Here is a 19,719-nt window from a genome sequence, read left to right as displayed (position 1 = left end):
GCCGTCGCTTCGTACGTGCGTCAGATGGCACCCCTGCCACGCCGTAACTCGCATCGCACACGTCGACAGGCCTGGATGTGGTGTTGGCGCTACTAGTAAGATGGGGCTGGTGAGGCTGGGCGTGCGTGGGGCCGCCCAGACACCTCTGCGTCGGCACCGCCGCTGCTGTGCCGACGCAGAGGTGTCACGTGCCCTGCCCGCGGTGGCGAAGCACGATAATCGGCTGTTGCTCGGTCTTTTTCGGTCGAAACAGGGGAGCGTAATCGGGGTTCTGCAGTTGACACCTGTTAAGCTTTGCCATGTATAGAGCAGGTTCGACAGGCGGGACATCCGAGTTTTTCCCGCATGCACATCCGTAAGCGAACGCTTACGGATGGACGGACATCGAATGCCGAGTGCTGGTTGATAACCTGGGCGCGAAAAAGAACCGATTTTTGCCATTGGCTTTCGCTCCGGTTCTGGCTATTACGACAGGTTCCTTCGGCGCACCGCGCTATAAGCGGCGTCCGCGGCGGCGCTAAACTCCCCATGCGGAACGCATCGCATGGCAGTTCGTTTAGGAGGGACCCGTACACCGCGGTCGGAACGGGCCCTGTGTGGTTTTCAGTTTTTCCGGTTGTTTGGGTGAGGTCAGAGAATGAAATACTGACGTCAAGTTTTTGTGTCGTGGATGTGATCATGGTGTGAGCATCGATGATTGATATAAACAAATAAAAAATAAATAAGTTGGGGCTCCTCGTGACCTTGTTTGATGCTTAGCTATGCGTGGCTGTGGGGCTGTGTTAGCGAGTGTTTATCCTTAAATCGTATCGTATAGTAGCTCCCTTAATTTGTAGTCCTCGTTGGCCTCCTCGATATCTTGCCAATTTCCAATAAAGTCATCTCGTCCGCGGACTATTCCTGGAAGAGTTTTCTGCTGGCTATACAGTCTCCATACTCTCTTGGCCTCGGGGTCCGTGCCCATGTCTCTGTACTCGAACTGTACGCGGTTGGCCGTCAGTATTGTGACCAGTCGGTTAGTGCGCGGGATCATGTGAAACCCGCCACCTGCCAAGGACGTGTAGATGTAGATAGGTTTTTTCTCGTTTTCGGCCCTAATCTCGCTTGTTCTTATTATGTGCGATGCTTCTTGCGTCTTGGATTTGCTTTTGTCGCTCTCGAGAGTGCTCAAAAGAGACGAGAGAGCCGAATCGTCCATCATTTCTAGTTTAGCGAGCAGCTCCTCCGTATCCTGATCCAGTATGCTCTTGAAGCCATCTGCGGCCTCTGCACCAGCGGCGCTGGTGCCAGGGACTTCGGAGATTGTGGGGATGCCAGAACTGACGTCATCGCCAGTTCCAACCTGAACATCTTCGAGATCTTCGAGATCTTCGAGATCTTTCCTGGTTACGACCACAGGCTCGTCGTCAAGATCCGTCTTTACCAACTTTTTTACCGCGTCGTCAATAAAACTCTGGACATCAGCTATTGCATCCCCCACGGAGGCCACTTCTTTTGCTTTGGTCGATTCTTTTTCGTCTTTGGCGGGGGTATCTTCGCCCGGTTCTTGTTTCGCTTCGAAAAAGGGTTTGTGCTCGGACCCTGTGACTTCGTCATTTTTTTCACTGCCTAATTCCTCCGGCTGATGGACAGAAGCACCTCGGTTGACCGCGGCCAGTTTTTTGTCGTCTTCGTCTGATTTCTCAATTTCGTCGACAGCAGAATTCTGCGCGAGCTCTGTGATTTTCTCATCATAATCCTGGCCTGATTTCTCCTGCTCCTCAACTGAAGCTCCTTGCTTGACCGCATCCAATTTTTCAACTTTAGCTGCTTCACCCTTGTCACTGACGAGGGACCCGGGCACCGAGATTGTCGCTTTTCCGTCCTGTTCACTGCTCATTTTCTCTGTCTTTTCGGCAGAAGCTCCTTGCTCGGCGGGAGCCAATTGCGCATCTTCGACGCTGCCCATTTCTCTTTTTTCTTTCAATGAACCTTCCTGCTTGATCCCGACCAATTCTTCATCTTCGTTGTTGCCCTGCTTCACCGTCTCCTTAACTAAAGAATCGTGCACGACCACAATCGGTTCTTCACCCTCACCCTTGGTCCGTCTCTCGTTCTCGTCAACTAAAAATGTAGCTACTTCTTTTACAGGTTGTGGCTCCTTCGTTGCGAGGTCCGGACTACTCAGCTCTTCCACGGTCTCAACACTACTTTTTGGATGTACTATAACTTCTACATTCTCTGGCTGATCAAAATCGTCTTCTGCGGCAAGCACAATAGGCATTTCCTTTTCACTTGATGTTTCTTCTTTAGTATTTTCTAGACTGTCGCGATGTGAGTGTTCTTTGGGGTTAGAACTGATCATGTCCACCGGATGTTCAACAGGCTTTCCATGAATTGCCTTAGATTCTGTTAATTTATTTCCGACATTCTGTTCCACTTCAACTTCACCGTCGGGCATTTCTGCGATATGTGTACTGGGATCTTCAACTGCAACGTTCGGATCAGAAGTTTTTGGTTCGCCTGCTTCAAGCTTCGGTGTTATTTCTTTTTCTTTTCCATCTTCAACACCCTGATTAAGAGAAACTGTTGCTCCGGCTGCCAAAGAGGCTTTAATTCCATTCTTTAATGTAGTCCCGTCAGTCACAGCTGATTTATCATCTTCTTTGGATTGCTTTTCCTCGATATTGCAGGTTACCGCATTTTCAGATAGGATTTCGTCATCCAAACTAGGAGACGTTGTCTTTAAAATCTTGAAGTGGTCCGGTTTCAAGTCACTGGCACTAACGCTAGCTGTATCAGTTTCTACTAGATTTTCTGCCTCCATTTTCCTCTCACTTGATACCAGTTCAGCAGTCATCTGATCTACACCAAGTTCACCAGCGTCTGGCGAGGAGACATCAACCGGTGGGGAAACTCCTTCGTCGCTGTCAATCAGTGATATTTCTGCCTTCGTATCTGGCACTTCCACATTGACAAAAGATGATAAAGATGTTTCTGTCACGTCTTCAACATCTACTTCCTTTTCTAACTCTACCATACGATCCTGTACTGTGCTTTTTGAAATATCGCCATTTGAAGTTGTTGCATTGTGCTTGAGAGAATCCCTATTCACTACTTCAAATTTTTCTGTGGAAGCTGAATTAGAAATAGCCTTCGGACTCTGTTTATTTACAGTCCTAGAAGGTTCTGTTATATCAGCACCATTAGCTACCACTTCATTTTTTGAAGATGGTTCTACAGGTTTCGCAACGCGATTACTCTCCACTCCTTTGGCAGAAGACAGCACTTCTCGAACCTCCTCAGTCGTCGCATTATTAACTCGATGTCCTTCTGCAATCACAGAGGCTGATTCGGTCAAATTATCATTTTCGCCTGATTCTTGCGGTCCGTCATAATCACTTGAAGCGGCGTCGTTCTCAGTTTCACTATTTTCACTATTTTCACTATTCTGTAACACTTCCTTTTCCTTGATGTTGGATGCCATATCAGTAAGTGTTGATTTATCCTGGATAGAGAGAGGTTTGGCACCATCCAGAGCGTTCACTTCTTCAATACTCTCATTAACGTCATCTGCCGGATTATCCATTCCCAGTTCATCATTGAGATATTGTGCAATATCAACCATAACAGGATCCAAATCAAGCTTACTCCTGCGCCCACTTCTTTTCATCATTGCTCTTCTTTCATTTGTTTTATCATTCTCTGTTTCGCAATTGTTCTGATCTCGATGTGCTCCCCCTTTTCGATTTGTCTCAATCTTGCCTCGCTTCGCGCTTTTCAGCAGACAATGCGGCATCCTGCAAATCTTGTGAAAACTCCTCATTACCTTGATCATTCATCAAGGCTCCTTCTTCACCTTCTTCTTCCTCTTCTTCAGCTAGAGTTTCCTGTACAATATGAGGAGCATTCTCTATGTCGGCCTGTGAAATTGAGTAATTGTTTGTAGAGTAAAACCTCTTGTTATCGTCAGCACTAATGGCAGTGGCCATCGACTGCTTCTTCTTTGCAGGATCACGACTTAAAGATCTCGATAAAGACCTTAGATAATCTGTTGAAGCCTTTTTATCAACGGATCGGTGAGCACGTCTCCCTGAACGTTCATCTTCAGCATTGTCGAAAGACGACTCATTTTCGTGAAACGATTGATAAGAGTCACCAGCAGCTAAATGTGGTCTGTGGCTTTGGTTTCTAATGAATGCACCATAAGAGTTTCTAATAGCCTCATCACGTTCAGGTTCCCCGTGAACAGAAACTTGCGCAGGAACGCGCCTGTTTCTATGACTCTTTTCTAAGGATGATGTTATATTGATTTGATCATCCATAGGATCCGTTGAAGTAATCAGGGATCTTGAATCTCCGCTAGCGATGGAAGAAATACTCAAGTTAGAAGAAGAAGAGGACATTTTATTTTTCTGTTTCTGTAATTGCTTCTTTTTCTTCAATTCTTTAAGTTTTCTGTGCTTATCCTCATCAGTACTTAATTGTTCAGTAGCATTAATAACCTGGTCCAAGTCAACTTCATCAGTCAAAAGTGCACCTTCCCGGTTCAAATCATCGACTGAAGTATATGGTCCATTATTAGCGACATGCGGCTGTGACTGAATCTTGTTCAAAACAAGGGAAGAGCTTACCGGATGCATTCCAGGACCTGATGACTCGTCCTGAAAATCAGGATTTTCGCTGTCGTTGATGCTTCTTACAGATATACCAACTAAAGACGGCGTAGAGTCTGAATTCTTTGGAGATATACGATGATGGCTCATGATGAAATACGATGAATACGATTTGAAGTAAACTTTCTCTGATCTACTGGTAATATGTGCTCAATGTCACTATGCCGATTCAGGTTTTTTGATTAGCGTGATTGGCAACACTCTACTAGTGACAAATACGACGAGGTTGTGGCTTATTGCAAGGATATCCTTTGCGATATTTGTATAATTGATTTGTACTTTTTTACGAGTTCCGCATCTGAACAGTGCCGTTCTTGAGAGTGGCTAAATCATCTTTTATATGATATAGGAGATCTCTTAAGTTGAACTAGACGTATGTTGATCTGTTGATCTTTAAATGCACAAGATCTTGCATGACTGCATATCGCAAAGCGGCACGGTTCGTATCCTGTTTACAAACCGACTGTTGATAAAGATTTTTTGTTTACTATTTGATAAGCGATCACAGCCGAGGCAAAACGCAACAGCGCAAATTAAAGAGCTGCTGAATAAAACTTACATCTCAGTATCATAGCGATTAACAATCTATCTTGTCACATTGATAAATATTCAGTCAATGTTCAATTCATGATGTTTGAAGAAGACGTCAGAAGAGATAAACTGTTCTACTTCAAATGACCTCTGTCTCTTGCATTCTGCTGTAATTTGGCATCATTTATCTGATTAGCGTCGTTCGCGGTTAAAATAAATCTCTCCAATATTCGGTATAGAAAATATATTATAAGTAAATATGGCCAAAGGAGGCTGCACATAATCTATATAGTATGTCGTGAAGGTCCAACACTTCAAAAATATTCAAAAGGAAAAAATTGCGCAAGCCCGGAATCGAACCGGGGGCCCAACGATGGCAACGTTGGATTTTACCACTAAACCACTTGCGCTCTTATTTTGTTGATATGTTAATAACAACATTAAAGTATACGCGTTACTATTTAAAGAAAGGTAAACTGATGTGTTCGTATTGGTAAAATTATTTGGAAAGAATGTTTTTGTTGAAATATAAATCGTATTTGGAAAGAATGCTTTCTTCGGCGTTGTCGATAGTAACTTGGTTTAACATTGATGACGATACTATGATATTCAATTATAGAGATATATAATTCCTTGGTTTCCTATATCATGAATTGAGATAAAACTAATTGAACTTAGATTAATATCTGGAAAAAACGTCGGTATTTATACCTTACATTTTGCACCTATTGAACAATAAGAGAGGATGACGATTGAAGTATTTTCATCGTCATTACACCCATTTCTACTCCCATAGAATCCATACTACAACTGCTATTTCTTGTTCCATGCCATAGACTCCTTCGTAGTCAGATTCCTGAATTGTAAACGTCTCGCGATGGAGTATCATCCGATATCTTCCCAGGATCGATTGATATTCCGTTAGGGCTTCATCTGGCTTCGTTTATTTTGTTTTACAGACCAATTGTCTTGTTTCTGATTCTTATAAGTCATCTCTTTCATATATCTTACAATATCGATTTATATTTCAACAAAAATGGATCAACTTCGTAACTCCGGGGGCAGCTAATGAGATTAATCAAAGAGTTAGAGTTAAACAGACATATTGAAACTAATATAAACATTGTCACGTTGAGGTTTTGGTATACCATTTCAAGAAATAAACAGCTAAATTGCGATTACCAGAAGCATTACAACATTGGCACTTTAGTATACAATTTCTTACGCGATGTTCGTGACTTCAAGTTCATGTAGTAACTGTGTCTAGGAAATTTCTCACCCTTCTGTGCAACATAGATTAAAAAGGGAACGACATATAAATCTTCTCTATATACTTCAGAGATGCACTACATCGAATCATAATAGCAGAAGCATGCATCAACGCAAGTGAAAGTTTCATCATTGGTTGAACGAGAGACGACAGTACATGCGGGTTATTCGTAATTTGTAAATTGTACCTTCTTCAGCTATTAGTTTGGATTTATAAACAGACTATGGAAATACTGGCTGATACCATGATATAAACAAAAGATTTTAAATAGACAACCTGCGAGAATTTAAGACGAGATTTTCACAGTGACTTTTTAAATAGAAATGAAGTCAGATAAAACCCTAATAGAAGATCAATCGACTACAGAGAATCGTCAACTGATGTTTCATCGTGAGAGCCTTACGAATCAGCGATCGAACTACAGAGAAATATATGGTATGGAATAAGAAATAACGAGCTGTGCTACAGATCCTGACAGACATGAAAAATAGTGTCATTACAACACGAACTATCAACTGATAAGGGTAGAAATACTTGATTCATTATCGTGGTTGTGGTTCAGTAGGTGCAGAATGTGAGGTATAAATACTAGAGCCTTTTCCAGATTTTCAATCTCATGTCCTTCTATGATATAGGATATCAAGGGCTTCCGAATTTCTATAAACTAACATCACAATTTATACTACTAATGTCTGAGCAAGCTAATGCCGCTAACTCCGAATTTAACCCAATCCCTCCATGACTGGACATACAGCATGTGAATGAAAACGTCTCGCTGATGAGTAGTGGTTAGTTCTCTTGCTATATTGCTGCTCTAACAATAATACCACTTGAGCGCTTGTATTTTTTTCATAGTGTAGTCGTATCCCAGATTCTCATCGGTTTTAAGATTGAAACGAAAACATTTAACTTACTAAAACTGGGCGCGAAGAGCATAATCCAAGGCGAGGTGACTGATGGAGTCATATGAACTTATTAAACGGCATGGTGAAACCCATTTTGCCAATATCAAGTATGGCTACTACACGTTAGCGATATCTATTATTTATCTGGCATTTTTGGTTGCACTCCGTAGTGTCGTCAATGGCAAGCCCACCAATTCATCTTCTTCAAAATGGAAAAGGTTTTTATACCAGCTATATTCGATCAATCCAGGAGTACATCTGGCCATTATCTGGATACCTCTACTTGTCCCTTTCTATCACCACTATTCGATTGTTCAGCATACCACCGTTTATCTAAAAAGACTTGGCCGCTTGAGCTATGTCCTTTTATCACTGAACATGGTTTTGAATGTGAGACCAAATTGGTTATTTCGCAAATACTATACCTATACAGATCTAATTCCATTGCATAAATGGCTTTCACGAGTAATTGTTATGGTTGGCATGATCCATGGGGTTCTGTTTCTCGTATACTGGGCACTGGATGATACAAGATCCACTGTCACGCAAATATTAAAATATAAAAACTTTATTGGTCTCGTTTTGATGTTTTTGGTATTGCTTCTAGTCATTTTTTCGAGTGGACCTCTGAGAAGAATCAACTACAATTTATTTTATGTTACACATAATATAGTTCTATTAAGTTTGGTACTTTTGACAGGTTTACATGCAAGACCTGGTGTAACATTCCCTTATTTACTCGTGAATGTTGCTTTACTTTGTTATCAGGCATTTACAAAAGTTCTTTCAAGAAGGGCCGCTATACTGGATAAAATCACGGATTATAAAGATAGTAATTTGATAAATGTACACTTACCTCGCTCTGCGTTGCCTGCAGATTTTGAACCCGGCTCCCACATTAGAATTAGCGCATACAGACGATTGAATCCGCTGTATTGGTTGCTACCATCTCACCCATATACAATTGCATCCTTACCGTCCGACTCTGAAATCGATCTTATCATTTTAGAAAATAAACATCCACGATCCTTCAAGATAGAGCGAGGCGTTGAGTACACAGTGAGCCAACCATATGCTCCTGCGATTCCAAGATCATGTCTCGAAAATGCAAAAAGAGTGTGCATTGTTTGTGGTGGTAGCGGTATATCCTTTGGATTACCATTATACAAGTACTATAAGGAAAAGCTTGCCGTTGAATTTCTTCAAATGGTATGGATTGTGCGAAACAAGTATCAATTAAGGGTCCTTGAGGGTCTGGCAACTACGATTTCGCTTAATAGCTACTCTGAATTCCATATTTTCGTGACGAACAGTGACAGTGGCAGGCTATCGGAAGAGCCACAGGAAGATGCAGACTTGGAATTTGAGCTAGAATCTATGTCTAATGAACAGCTAGACGAGAACGGTGCTCTTGTTGACAACGATGCTGCTGTACTGGTCTCTAAATATAAACCAACTTCAATTAATTTTGGCAGAAGAATGCAGTGGGCGACGGACCTTGCTCACTTCGTGGAGCATTCACAATTGGATGACACTTGGCTTCTTGCTTGTGGACCACAGAGCTTAATTGAATCGGGAAAAGAATATGCTGCTGACAATGAGATTAATTTCGCTTCAGAAATATATGCCCTTTAAATAAAATGTAGATACATCTGCGCTGATGAAACCCAGGCCTACAAAGACTTTGGAATTCAACAGGAAACTATTCAAAGCACTGTACCGTTTTCCTCTTTGAAGAGCTGCTCTATGATTGAGAATCTGGACGGCTGCCCGAAACGTAAAGAGGCATGGAGCCATTAGGCAGGCTTCCATCTTTCTCCAAGAATGGCTCTCCCAAGTACCAAACCGAGATTTAGTAACACTCGATTAACAGATGGATGCCTGATACAGAAAAAGAAAGATCACATAGGCGTCAAATGTTTTTCGTGCAAGTCGCAATTCTGTGAGCTGACATTGTGGAAAATGCTGTTGGACTACTAAGTTAAGGTCTATTCCGACATCCTTTGCTATTGCAAAGCAACAGAATAAATCGATAGTTTTTAGAAGCTAATCTACCTGCTGTAGATGAATTTTATTTCAGCTTATTCCTGGTGCGCCGTCCCACAATTTACTGCATCAGAAGACACATAGACTTCCTTCGCGAACTTGATCTCTTATAAGACAATCACTGGTGTCTCCGATATTGAAGGGTTCTTTATATTTCGGCTCTTAATTGTGGCGCGCGGTGCGACTCTTGAACAACAGAACAATGATTGATTTAAGGTGAAAGTCAATGAAATTTTTCAGCTACAGCCTCAGATAGCATCGCAGTATTGATTACTCAGCCCTTCCAAATGATTCCAGTTCGCAATAGGGTAGGTATTCAACCCTTAAGAAAACTTTTCTTAACGTTCTGACACATACAGAACTGCAAGTGTGTATGCTCATCGTTGTGCGTTTCCCAGGTAGGTAGCAGGTCTAGAATAGAGGGCTGCACCAAATTTCCACAATACGCGAAGTCTGTGGGGAGCTCGGACTTTTTTTTGGATACATCGGGTCCTCATTGACTTCGAAGTGTCTCAATGCCTCTGAATAGAGGCCATTGGGATGGTTGGTTCGTTCTTTTATTGAAGATATAAGATGAGGTAATCAGATTAAGTTTCATTTTGTCAGTGAGGCAGAATCTTTCTTCCCCTGGGAGTGCTAACAATTCACATTGCTCTATAAAAATGTCAGAGAGTAAGGGTATTGAATGCCAGGTCAATGAAGTTGCAAGCAATGAAATAGTTGCTCAATTTGAGGATTCTTCCTCCACTGATATCACCTATTCATACAGTGACGCTGTAGAGGAGGAGAAATCGTTGAAGGGGCTGCAAAACCCGTTTTTAAATTCTGCTGTTGAAGTGCACTACAGAGAACTGTACGAGTCAACTCATTATGAATGCCGAGAGAAATTTGACCCCAGTTTCAAGTGGTCTGGTAAAGAGGAGAAAAGAGTGACAAGAAAATTGGAATTGCACGTAACTCTTCTTGCTTGTTTTATGTTTGTCGCTTTACAAGTCGATAGGGGTAATTTAGCGCAGGCTGTTGCGGACAATCTGCTTGACGATTTGGGAATGACTACCAGTAACTATAATGTTGGTAACACTATATTTTATTTGACATTTTTATGTGCTGAATTACCTTCACAACTAATCTCGAAGAGGTTAGGTGCTGATGTTTGGATTCCAATCCAGATGACATTATGGTCTGTCGTGGCGATTTTGCAATGCAAAATGACAGGGAAACATTCCTTTTATGCATGCAGAGCTTTGCTAGGTCTCCTTGAGGGTGGATTTATACCAGATTTGGTTCTTTGGATGTCGTATTTTTACACTGCATCTGAATTGTCTATAAGATTATCTTTTTTTTGGACAACTTTGTCATTGACACAAATCGTAACATCGATTTTGGCTTATGGAGTGCTGCAGATGAGAGGTATCTCTGGAATGGCTGGTTGGCAATGGCTCTTTCTCATAGAGGGTCTATTCACTTTGATAATTGGTGTATCTGCTTTCTTCTTAATGGTTCCTTCTGTTGTGCAAACCAAAAAACCATGGAATAAGAAAGGTTGGTTCACGGAAAGGGAGGAGAAGATTATTGTAAACAAAATTCTGAGAGACGATCCTACTAAAGGTGACATGAATAATAGACAAGGAATAACACCAAAAATGCTGTGGCAGGCAATTTCAGATTATTATTTGTGGCCCATCTACTTGATTGGTCTCATTGCATATATTCCAAGTGGTGTCTTGACCGCATATTTAACGTTAGTTTTGAAAGATATTGGCTTCCAAACTTTTCAGGTCAATCTACTTGCAATCCCGAATTATGCCATTCATATTGTTTTACTGCTGATTGTAACTTGGTTAAGTGAGAGGATGAACAACAGGCTTGGCGTCAGCTTGGTACAGCCGCTGTATACAATTCCATTACTTGGCATCTTGCGATTCTGGAGTGGTACAATGGTTAATAAATGGGGTACATATGTAGTTATCACATTGGCTTTGGGTAATCCCTACATTCATGCCATCTGCGTGTCTTTGTGCTCAAGAAATTCACAGTCCATCAAAACAAGAACGGTTTCTTCCTCATTGTATAATATGTTTGTTCAGGCAGGGTCCATTATTGCATCTAACATTTATACAAGAAACGATGCACCTCTTTATCGAAAAGGAAACGCTGTTCTTTTTGGGTTAGCTATTGCACTGCTTCCAATATTGATTGGAAGCAAATTGCTCTACATTTTTATAAATAACAAGAGAGCTAAAATATGGAATGCAATGTCAGAGGGGGAGAAGGACTACTATGTTAGTAATACTGCAGACGTTGGCTCTCGTAGACTTGATTTCAGATTTGGTCATTGAGGTGTCGTTTTATGTCTTCAAAAATCTCTTTCCTGATTAGTGCCTTCCACAGATCTAAGTTTTATATATTATATTCTTTCACCTATAGTGCATCAAAAAAGCATGATGAAAATGCAATCTCTTCTGGTGGGATAGCAGATACCACCGTAGCTGTAAAACCTAAAAGGCAAAGATGATTGAAAATTACCAAGCAAAAAGCAAAAGTATTCAATCTTATATGATTGTTGCTGAAACATGTGATTACCAAGATAAATGAATTCAAATGCCCTTTAATTACCTCTATATATTATATGAACATCGTATATGCTACTCCCAGACGGGAAAGTCCGCTGCTAACTCGGACAGGCCGTCGATAGCTGTGTTATCAATGGGCAGAAAATCTACTGTCTCATTGCCCATAGGTATATCACCACTGTCAAAGTTGTGAAAGCCAACTGCCTCTACTATACTAGATGGATTGATCATTATTCCGTTAAAGTTAGAGTTCTGCATCAAAAAATCTTCGAACGCTGGTGTATAGTGCACAGAAGAGACCTCTGACTCAGGTGAAGTGAAATTCCCGACTCCACTAAATTGTATATCGTTGGAGGACGTGACTCCAGTACTATTTGGAAACGTATTGCTTACTGTGTTGAGAACGGGTGTATTTTGGATTGGCACTGGGGTTAATTGACCAGCGATTCTATCCAAGGGTGGCAAATTACCCAAACCCTGGGGTGCCCCCACGGATGCCATTGCTGGCGGAGACATGCGCTGCATTGGGGGCAATGGAGACGAAACCAGATCAGTCAGTTTCATGGGTTCCGATGTCGCAGTGCTCAAGTGACGTCTCTTGACATCAGGTTCGTCCTCTTCAGAAGTCCGTCGGACATTACTGCTGTTATAAGTTATTGGCTTATAAGACCTGAGGGGAGGGAGTTGGGTACCAATACGAGCACTATTATTCGATGCTGCAGTTGAAAAATGATGAGTTGAACCTTTTGGTGTTACAAATCCTACAGCATCCTGATAAACTGGACATCTTTTTAGTTGCTCCCCATCTGCCGACAGAATAAGTGAAGGGACGTTCTTCAGAAAGCCAGACATGTTGGAAAGCTCCCTCTTATCGCTTAACAAACTTCCTATCCTTTGTTCATGTTTCATCTTGGAACTTGGGTTCCTCAATAACGCAATGAAAAATCCGGTAGATTTCATCATTCGAATAGCATAATGGTATTTTATACAGGCTTGTTTTGCCATTTTGTGAAATAAAATCATTCTCTCGAGAAGCAAATCCGCCAGTGATTCACCCAAGTCAAGACTTATTTCTTTAGCAACATCGTCATCCAATTCCGCAGTGGTTTCCCTTTTCTTTGAAGTAGACGCTTCGTGCTCATCCTCGCTACTACTAACCACACCATTGCTAATGATTGCGCTTTCTCCCATACCTGTAAGGGGGCCACATTTAGCCCTCAGCACTAAACACACGATAAACTGCAAAGCACGATGGCCCACGTCCAAACACTGGGGTGCCAGAACAACTTCCATATAACCGAACATTGAACTTGTGGTGCCGGATGTCTTAAGGTTATTGAAAAACAGCATGCAATTTCTGTAACCATCCAGAGCATAATTTAAAGCTTCCTGGGCATATTCCTTAGCCATGCTAGTTGTACCCGGATCCTCAGATCCCATTGGCTCGTAATGCGTGAATAGTATATAATTCAGCAGATAGAGAAGCATTCTTATTGTAAGATGTTTCGAAAAGAACAGTGCCTTTGTTGTAGACTCGTGCGCAAGATCAAGCTTTTTATCGACTTCATTATCCATTCCTCTTGCTTTTTGTAATAAAATCTCCTCTAGACTTGGTAAACCATACACTTCATCCGAATTTTGATCCACGACTCCTTCCGTTGTGAAGAGGAGCCCCGAATTAATCAGTCCACTGACAACTTCACTTATATTCTTCTTTCCATGAGTCAAATCACTTAGTGAGTTTATCAGAGCATCCAATTCGAATTTTCTAACAGTCTTAGCCAATGAGACATTCAAAATGTGGTTCAGCACGGCAACTATACATAAATCTATCTGGAAAAACAACGTGGTATTTTTTACAATCACAAGCTCTTTTATATCGCGAACGTAGTCAATTTTGGAAGCAGAAGGCAATTTTGTATCACTAAAATCCTTCAGATTCCTCAACAACCGTGGCGTTCCCAATGATAAAGATTGCTGCACGTCCAATGAAACAATATAATACCATGTTTTTCTCCACGTATGCTTAAACCTTTCAGTATTTGCTCGTGCTTCTTTGTTGATTTTAGTTGTTCCATTCCCTTGTGTAGTGGAGGTGTTTCCTTGCGTATTTGCATTACCAGTAGAATCAGGTTGGGTGTGAGCTACAGCATTCAACTGAGGAAAATTGTCGGGGTCTCTGTGCAACCCACAACTGAAAGCCATCTGCGTGATACTTGAAAGTAACACTTGATGCGTTTCATTATCCTGACCACCGCCATTATTGGCAGTACTAGAAAGAAGCATGTCAGAATCACCACTTTGCGTTGGTTTATCATTCGCCCAACACATGAGATATAACTTATAGAAAATAGCAAATTGAATTGTTGTCAAGTTAACATTACTGTTTGAAATGCTGGAAATTTCATCAAACTTAATCAAGCGCTCGCGAACCAATTCTAAAACCTCGACCGGCGTCTCGTATTTATTTAAAAGAGATTCCTCCTTTGCTTGTGAGATTGTTGATGTTGTAGCCTGTGGCATCAAAAATGAAGCACATCCTGGCCCCAGATTAATTTCGCACGCGTTTGCAGGCAGCGATAACCATGTTAACCTTAATATAATCACCAGAATACCCAAATTACAGAAATCTGCCAATTTCGTTAAACGGAGTTGTGCGACAGGTTCCTCATCACCATTTGGGTATGGTTTTATCTGTAGTATTTGGTTCATATGATGCTTGAAATTTTGTTCATCAATAATTGGGATAACCGGATATATTTGTTTGAAGAATTTGTCAATGAATGAGAATATTACCCTTTTTGGAGGGAGCAGCTGGCAGATTCTTGCAGTGACTAGTTCGATTGATTGGGGGCTTTCGTCCCGTATCCCACTATGTGCTTGCTGTTGCTGTTGCTGTTGTTGCATTGGCCTTGGTAATGGAGGACTTTGCTGCTTGGTATTATTTACCGGATCATTGAGGGGGGTAAATGGGCCGCGTGTGAGCGGGCATTTTGATGTCAAGTTCTCGAAGGAAGGTAAGGACCGGCCATTTGATAAAGATGGACGTCCGGGTAGTTGTAGGCCTGTTTTATCTTGCTCCTGCTTCACAGTCATAGTACCATGGTTTACTGGGCACCTTGAAACCGAGGATGCATTCATCATATTACCCATATTTTCACTCAGTGAAGCATGGTCAACTGGGCATTTTCTCAATGCTTGTTGATTAACAGGACATCTAGGTTGTTGTTTACCCATTTCCGCATGTAGTTTGGTATGATCAACTGGGCAGCGTGCAGGTTGACCAGTAGCGCTCATATTGTGATTGGTCTTTTGGTTTGGAACTTTTCTTTTTTGACTATACCATTCAGCCAATTTCTCCCTCACAGAGAAAATATGGCCCCATAGCAACTTCAAATATGGATCACCCTTCATGATCGCGAGCCAATGGGTTGCACCAAGATGTATAGTACCATTGTTCTTCAAATGTAACATATCAAATTGCCTTGTTAAATCTAGCTCATCATTATTGTACTTATTCTGCTGAGATATTGACTTCGGTTCTTCTCCGCAGTGGGACGCAGGTGCAGAGGTGATTTCATCTAACCCCAATATGTTGCTTTCGGGTGTATTGCTACACGCTGAAGAATGTACCTTTGATAAACTCTCTTCAAGACATTTTACCCGCTCTCTTAATTGCTTAAGTTCACTCTCCTTAGATATCTCCTTCTCTGCTTCTTCCGCCCAACTTTGTTCCATATAATGGCAAAGATGTGCCACACCTGTTTTGATACACTGTTGGCAATGAGGTCGTCCTTTATCACATTTAACTTTTCTCTTTCGACATATCGTGCAACTCAAAGGGACTCTATTACGTTTCCTTTTTTGCTTATTCTCAGATGTGGAGGATGCTGCATTGTTACTGCCTTCATTTGCACCTAATATCGGCGAATGGCTTGATATGCTCATGTTATCGCACTACAGAACTTGCCGGCCTTTACTTCCACCGATGAAAGCGAACGCAAGTTTTAGTTCTTTTGTATAAATACTGGAAGGGAGTGCTCTAATAGAGATTGGTCGTTCTTCACTAGGTTTCGGATATCGTTGGGTAAAATCTGAATAAACGCTGTTTTAACCCAAAACAAATCTATTGGAATTAACGGCACCCGTTGGTCCCTCGTGGTTTTTAACGACAAGAAGGAAACCACTCGTTCCTTTATGATTATCCCGCCGTTTACAGAATATAAGAGCAGGTGCTTTCGCCGAAAATTCTGATCTGCTTTTAATCTGCATTTGTTGATGCCTACCTTGCTTAGTTAACTCGTTTAATAATTTTAATTTTTTTTCTTAATGTCAAAAATCGCATCAGCCAATGCAACCCTTTAGGACTTCGCTAAACGAAAAAAAGTTTGCAAGGTCTTATGGAGCTACCTGACTAATGCATCTCATAGCATCTCATTGAGCTCACAGCTCAACAATTTGAAATGTAATTCTCTGGATTGCGCGCGCCTTGTTTGTTCATTCGTTTTCGTTCACATATGGGCCATCGAGTTTGGGAATCACCGCTCCAACCTTATCTCCTCTTATCGCACACAAGGTCTACAAGCACAGCCTAGCAGCTGAAGCTGAAGCTGAAAGAAGATATCTGTAGTTGCATTTGTTCATACTGTGTTCATTATTTTGAATTTAGTCTGCAGTTGTGCAACAGCGCTCGCTTCGGCATAAATATATAATCATGCTTGATCGTATTGTTTCAGATGCCGAAGTATCCACTTTCTTCCTAAACACTGCTAACTGGAAAGTTTCGGAGTTCGTTGATGAATTACACAATGCATTGAAAAGGTATTCTGGCAATCCTTCGATAATTCCTCCGAGGATCGTTGGTCGTATCCCTTCCGGTGAGGCAGGTTACTTGTATATGCCCGTTATCGACGATGTCTACTCTGGAGTGAAGACATTGGGTTTCAACCAGAAGTCTAATCTGGGATTTGTGGGCTCAATCACTGTGTTACAACCTAGCACGGGGTTGCTGAAAGGCGTGTGTGAAGCAAAGCAGATAACTGCGATACGGACGGCATTGGTTAGTTGTGTTGGTCTGTCTAATCAATTGAGCAGGTTTAGAAATGAAACTACAATCAACTGTACAGTCTTTGGTACTGGTCTTCAGGCGTTTTGGCATATTTTTTGTTGTTTACGGCTCTTTCATGAGAAGAGTAATGTATCAAAGTTCAATGTTTCAATATTGTATAGATCATCTGCAATGAATTTAAGCTGCTTCGACGATATGCTGACTTCTGAAAACATTGATGTTTCCTTCGATCAAATTTCCTTGCGAGACAAGGTAAAATTGGGCCTAGCGATTGATAAAAGCCAAGTGATTTTTAGTTGCGTCCCGTCAACGGAACCACACCTGAACTACGATTTATTGGCCAATTCCAGTTGTGAAGTACTGCATACTTTCATCTCTTTGATTGGCAGTTACAAACCCTTCATGCATGAATGCGATACAAAACTTGTTAGGGCATACAAAGAGCAGAAAGTACCAATTCTCGTAGACTCTAAAGAGCACACTCTCCTAGAGGCGGGTGAACTCATAGATGCCAAAATTGAGGAAGAAGGGCTGATTGAGATTGGTAAGCTTTGTGAGAATTCTTTAGAGTCGATTACATTAAATGAAAATGGTCGTACGGTTTCCTTGTGCAAGATAGTTGGCTTGGCTATCATGGATCTCTGTATCGCTAAAAAATTTATGGATGGGTTGTAGAATAGAAAGAAGACGTAAGAGTTATTTGTAAGTTGTTTGAAATTTCCTATTCTTTTGCAACAGGGGCCTAAATAGTATATACAGGTGAATATCAGTTTTAAATAAATTTCCTCTTCCACCACAATGCAAAATCATAAAATAACAATTGGTTTTTACGCTTTTCGTACACACAGAAAGCCAAAAACTCTTTCCAGAACCACATAGGAGACCATCTTGGAAAATCAATATTGGCTCTTTCACGCGCCTCCTCATATACCGTTTTTGCACAATACTGTGTCATAATCAGGAAAGTTCTTTCTGGACCTAAAGGATTTTGTAAACATTCGTCCAGATGTCTTGTCAGATCATTCGTCTTCAGAATAAGTAGAACTACTGCTGGGATTTTCGCTAGTATAGACATCAGGTCAACCAGAAATGTGCCATTGATGAGACTTTTTGTCATTGTTTTGATTTCTTCATCACTTCGGGGTTTCGAAATATCATAATTCAATGCGGTATCGATACTTCTCCCAGTGATAACGGCCGCAAATAACGGAAATTGTTTATCGTCAATTTTCGCGAACCTCTTAGCATAATATTTCATCTTTTCCTGATCATGATCTAAGAGTGAGAGCCAGAAATGAGCATAGTCCCTTCTTAATTGAGTATTTGGATATCTGTAGAGTCCGTGATCGAAAAGTATGATTTCGAAGTTATGAGGGTTACTTTTCGATGGGCTACGACTTCTGATTGCCAAATTACCGCCATGAGGATCACAATGTAAACCGACATTTGGAGTGAAAATCATGTTATTGAAAATGTGCGAAAGGCACGAGGATACTTCAGCTCTTGAAATTCTGTGTTCATCAAGATATGTTACATCGTCCAACCGATTTCCCGATACATATTCCATGACCAATATTCTTCTGTGAGCACTAATAACTTTTGGTATTTTAAGTGCTGTTTCTTTTTTGTAATTGTGAAAGTAGTCAGCTGTAGAAATAGCATTTGTGGCTTCTTTCGCAAAGTCTAGCTCAACGAATATAGACGACTGCAATTCATCCCCCAGCCAAACCAGTGGATAATCTGGGAAAACAATATCCATAAGATTGAATACTGTTTGAGTTAACATGACATCCAAGGGAACGAATTCTTTCAGAGTTGGATGTTGACACTTTACAGCTACTCTTTCTTGTGTATCTCGAAGTCTTGCTACATGAACTTGCGCCAGAGATGCGACGCCAATGGGGTTTGGATCAAATTCCGAGAACATCTCATCTATATCTGTTTTTAGGTCCTGCTTGAACATGTAATTTATCTCCTCCATAGTGGATTGGGGGCATTGATCCTGCAATGGCACCATGGTCTCCGTCCATTCCGGTGGTAATAAGTACGTTAGTGCTCCGATATGCTGTCCTAATTTAATGAAGATACCACGGTTGGATTCTAGTGCATGCAGCGTTACAGTTGCACAGAACTGATGGCAAGCTCTCAATGCTTCACTTCTGGCCTCTGGAGTCTCGTAGGTTGCATCCAAAGTTTTCTTGTACTGGTGGAAACACCGTATCGTTGCTAAGGAGACAACGCCAATTCGTTTCGATGTAAGAAAGAGATGCCTCAACAAATTATGGGCATTATCGTTTGTTTCATATGCGATAAAGCCTGCACCTACGATGGTTCCAAACACGATTTTGCCCCTAGACCATTTTATTATTTTCTGTCTACCCAACCTCGATGTTGATGAACTCGCAAATCGACATGAAGAGACGTTTAATCTTCCAAGTTGGGGTGACAATAGCCTTATCATCAAAAAATGGAATGCAAATTCTCGAGGTATTAAAGTACCACACAGTAGATGTATTCTAGAGATTTATTTACTTTCTCAGTCTGTTAAGATTGATCATCTTGACGTCTCTGACAAACTTAATATGAAGATTTCCGTGAAAAGAGATTTTCAACAAGGAAACCACCAAAATCAGAGTAGAAAAGCTCAAAAAGCCAGAGCAAGTGTTGAGCA

General features: G+C 41.3%; 7 protein-coding genes and 1 non-coding gene across 8 annotated transcripts; 3 read left to right on the top strand and 5 right to left on the bottom strand.

Annotated features, from left to right (window-relative positions):
* Positions 1-799: 799 nt before the first annotated feature.
* AIP5 (Aip5p) lies at positions 800-3,607 on the bottom strand (the record flags this gene model as incomplete). The annotated part of the gene is made up of 1 exon (XM_037286709.1): positions 800-3,607. The coding sequence occupies one exon, from the start codon at positions 3,605-3,607 to the stop codon at positions 800-802; it is 2,808 nt and encodes a 935-aa protein (XP_037142604.1).
* Positions 3,608-3,734: 127 nt separating this feature from the next.
* On the bottom strand, positions 3,735-4,745 carry HG535_0A08200 (uncharacterized protein; the record flags this gene model as incomplete). Its single annotated transcript, XM_037286708.1, has 1 exon — positions 3,735-4,745. One exon carries the CDS (start codon positions 4,743-4,745, stop codon positions 3,735-3,737), a length of 1,011 nt encoding a protein of 336 aa, XP_037142603.1.
* A 780-nt stretch (positions 4,746-5,525) lies between these two features.
* On the bottom strand, positions 5,526-5,596 carry HG535_0Atrna2G. The gene has a single exon. It is a non-coding gene; the product is annotated as a tRNA-Gly (tRNA).
* A 1,816-nt stretch (positions 5,597-7,412) lies between these two features.
* AIM14 (putative metalloreductase) lies at positions 7,413-8,996 on the top strand (the record flags this gene model as incomplete). The annotated part of the gene is made up of 1 exon (XM_037286707.1): positions 7,413-8,996. One exon carries the CDS (start codon positions 7,413-7,415, stop codon positions 8,994-8,996), a length of 1,584 nt encoding a protein of 527 aa, XP_037142602.1.
* A 1,073-nt stretch (positions 8,997-10,069) lies between these two features.
* On the top strand, positions 10,070-11,746 carry HG535_0A08180 (uncharacterized protein; the record flags this gene model as incomplete). Its single annotated transcript, XM_037286706.1, has 1 exon — positions 10,070-11,746. The coding sequence occupies one exon, from the start codon at positions 10,070-10,072 to the stop codon at positions 11,744-11,746; it is 1,677 nt and encodes a 558-aa protein (XP_037142601.1).
* A 306-nt stretch (positions 11,747-12,052) lies between these two features.
* On the bottom strand, positions 12,053-15,928 carry HAP1 (Hap1p; the record flags this gene model as incomplete). Its single annotated transcript, XM_037286705.1, has 1 exon — positions 12,053-15,928. One exon carries the CDS (start codon positions 15,926-15,928, stop codon positions 12,053-12,055), a length of 3,876 nt encoding a protein of 1,291 aa, XP_037142600.1.
* Positions 15,929-16,694: 766 nt separating this feature from the next.
* On the top strand, positions 16,695-17,723 carry HG535_0A08160 (uncharacterized protein; the record flags this gene model as incomplete). The annotated part of the gene is made up of 1 exon (XM_037286704.1): positions 16,695-17,723. The coding sequence occupies one exon, from the start codon at positions 16,695-16,697 to the stop codon at positions 17,721-17,723; it is 1,029 nt and encodes a 342-aa protein (XP_037142599.1).
* Positions 17,724-17,820: 97 nt separating this feature from the next.
* On the bottom strand, positions 17,821-19,509 carry CQD2 (Cqd2p; the record flags this gene model as incomplete). Its single annotated transcript, XM_037286703.1, has 1 exon — positions 17,821-19,509. One exon carries the CDS (start codon positions 19,507-19,509, stop codon positions 17,821-17,823), a length of 1,689 nt encoding a protein of 562 aa, XP_037142598.1.
* Positions 19,510-19,719: the final 210 nt, after the last annotated feature.

This window comes from Zygotorulaspora mrakii, chromosome 1 (assembly GCF_013402915.1).
Source record: "Zygotorulaspora mrakii chromosome 1, complete sequence".
Lineage (NCBI taxonomy): Eukaryota > Fungi > Ascomycota > Saccharomycetes > Saccharomycetales > Saccharomycetaceae > Zygotorulaspora > Zygotorulaspora mrakii.
This window is presented reverse-complemented; position numbering and strand designations above follow the sequence as displayed.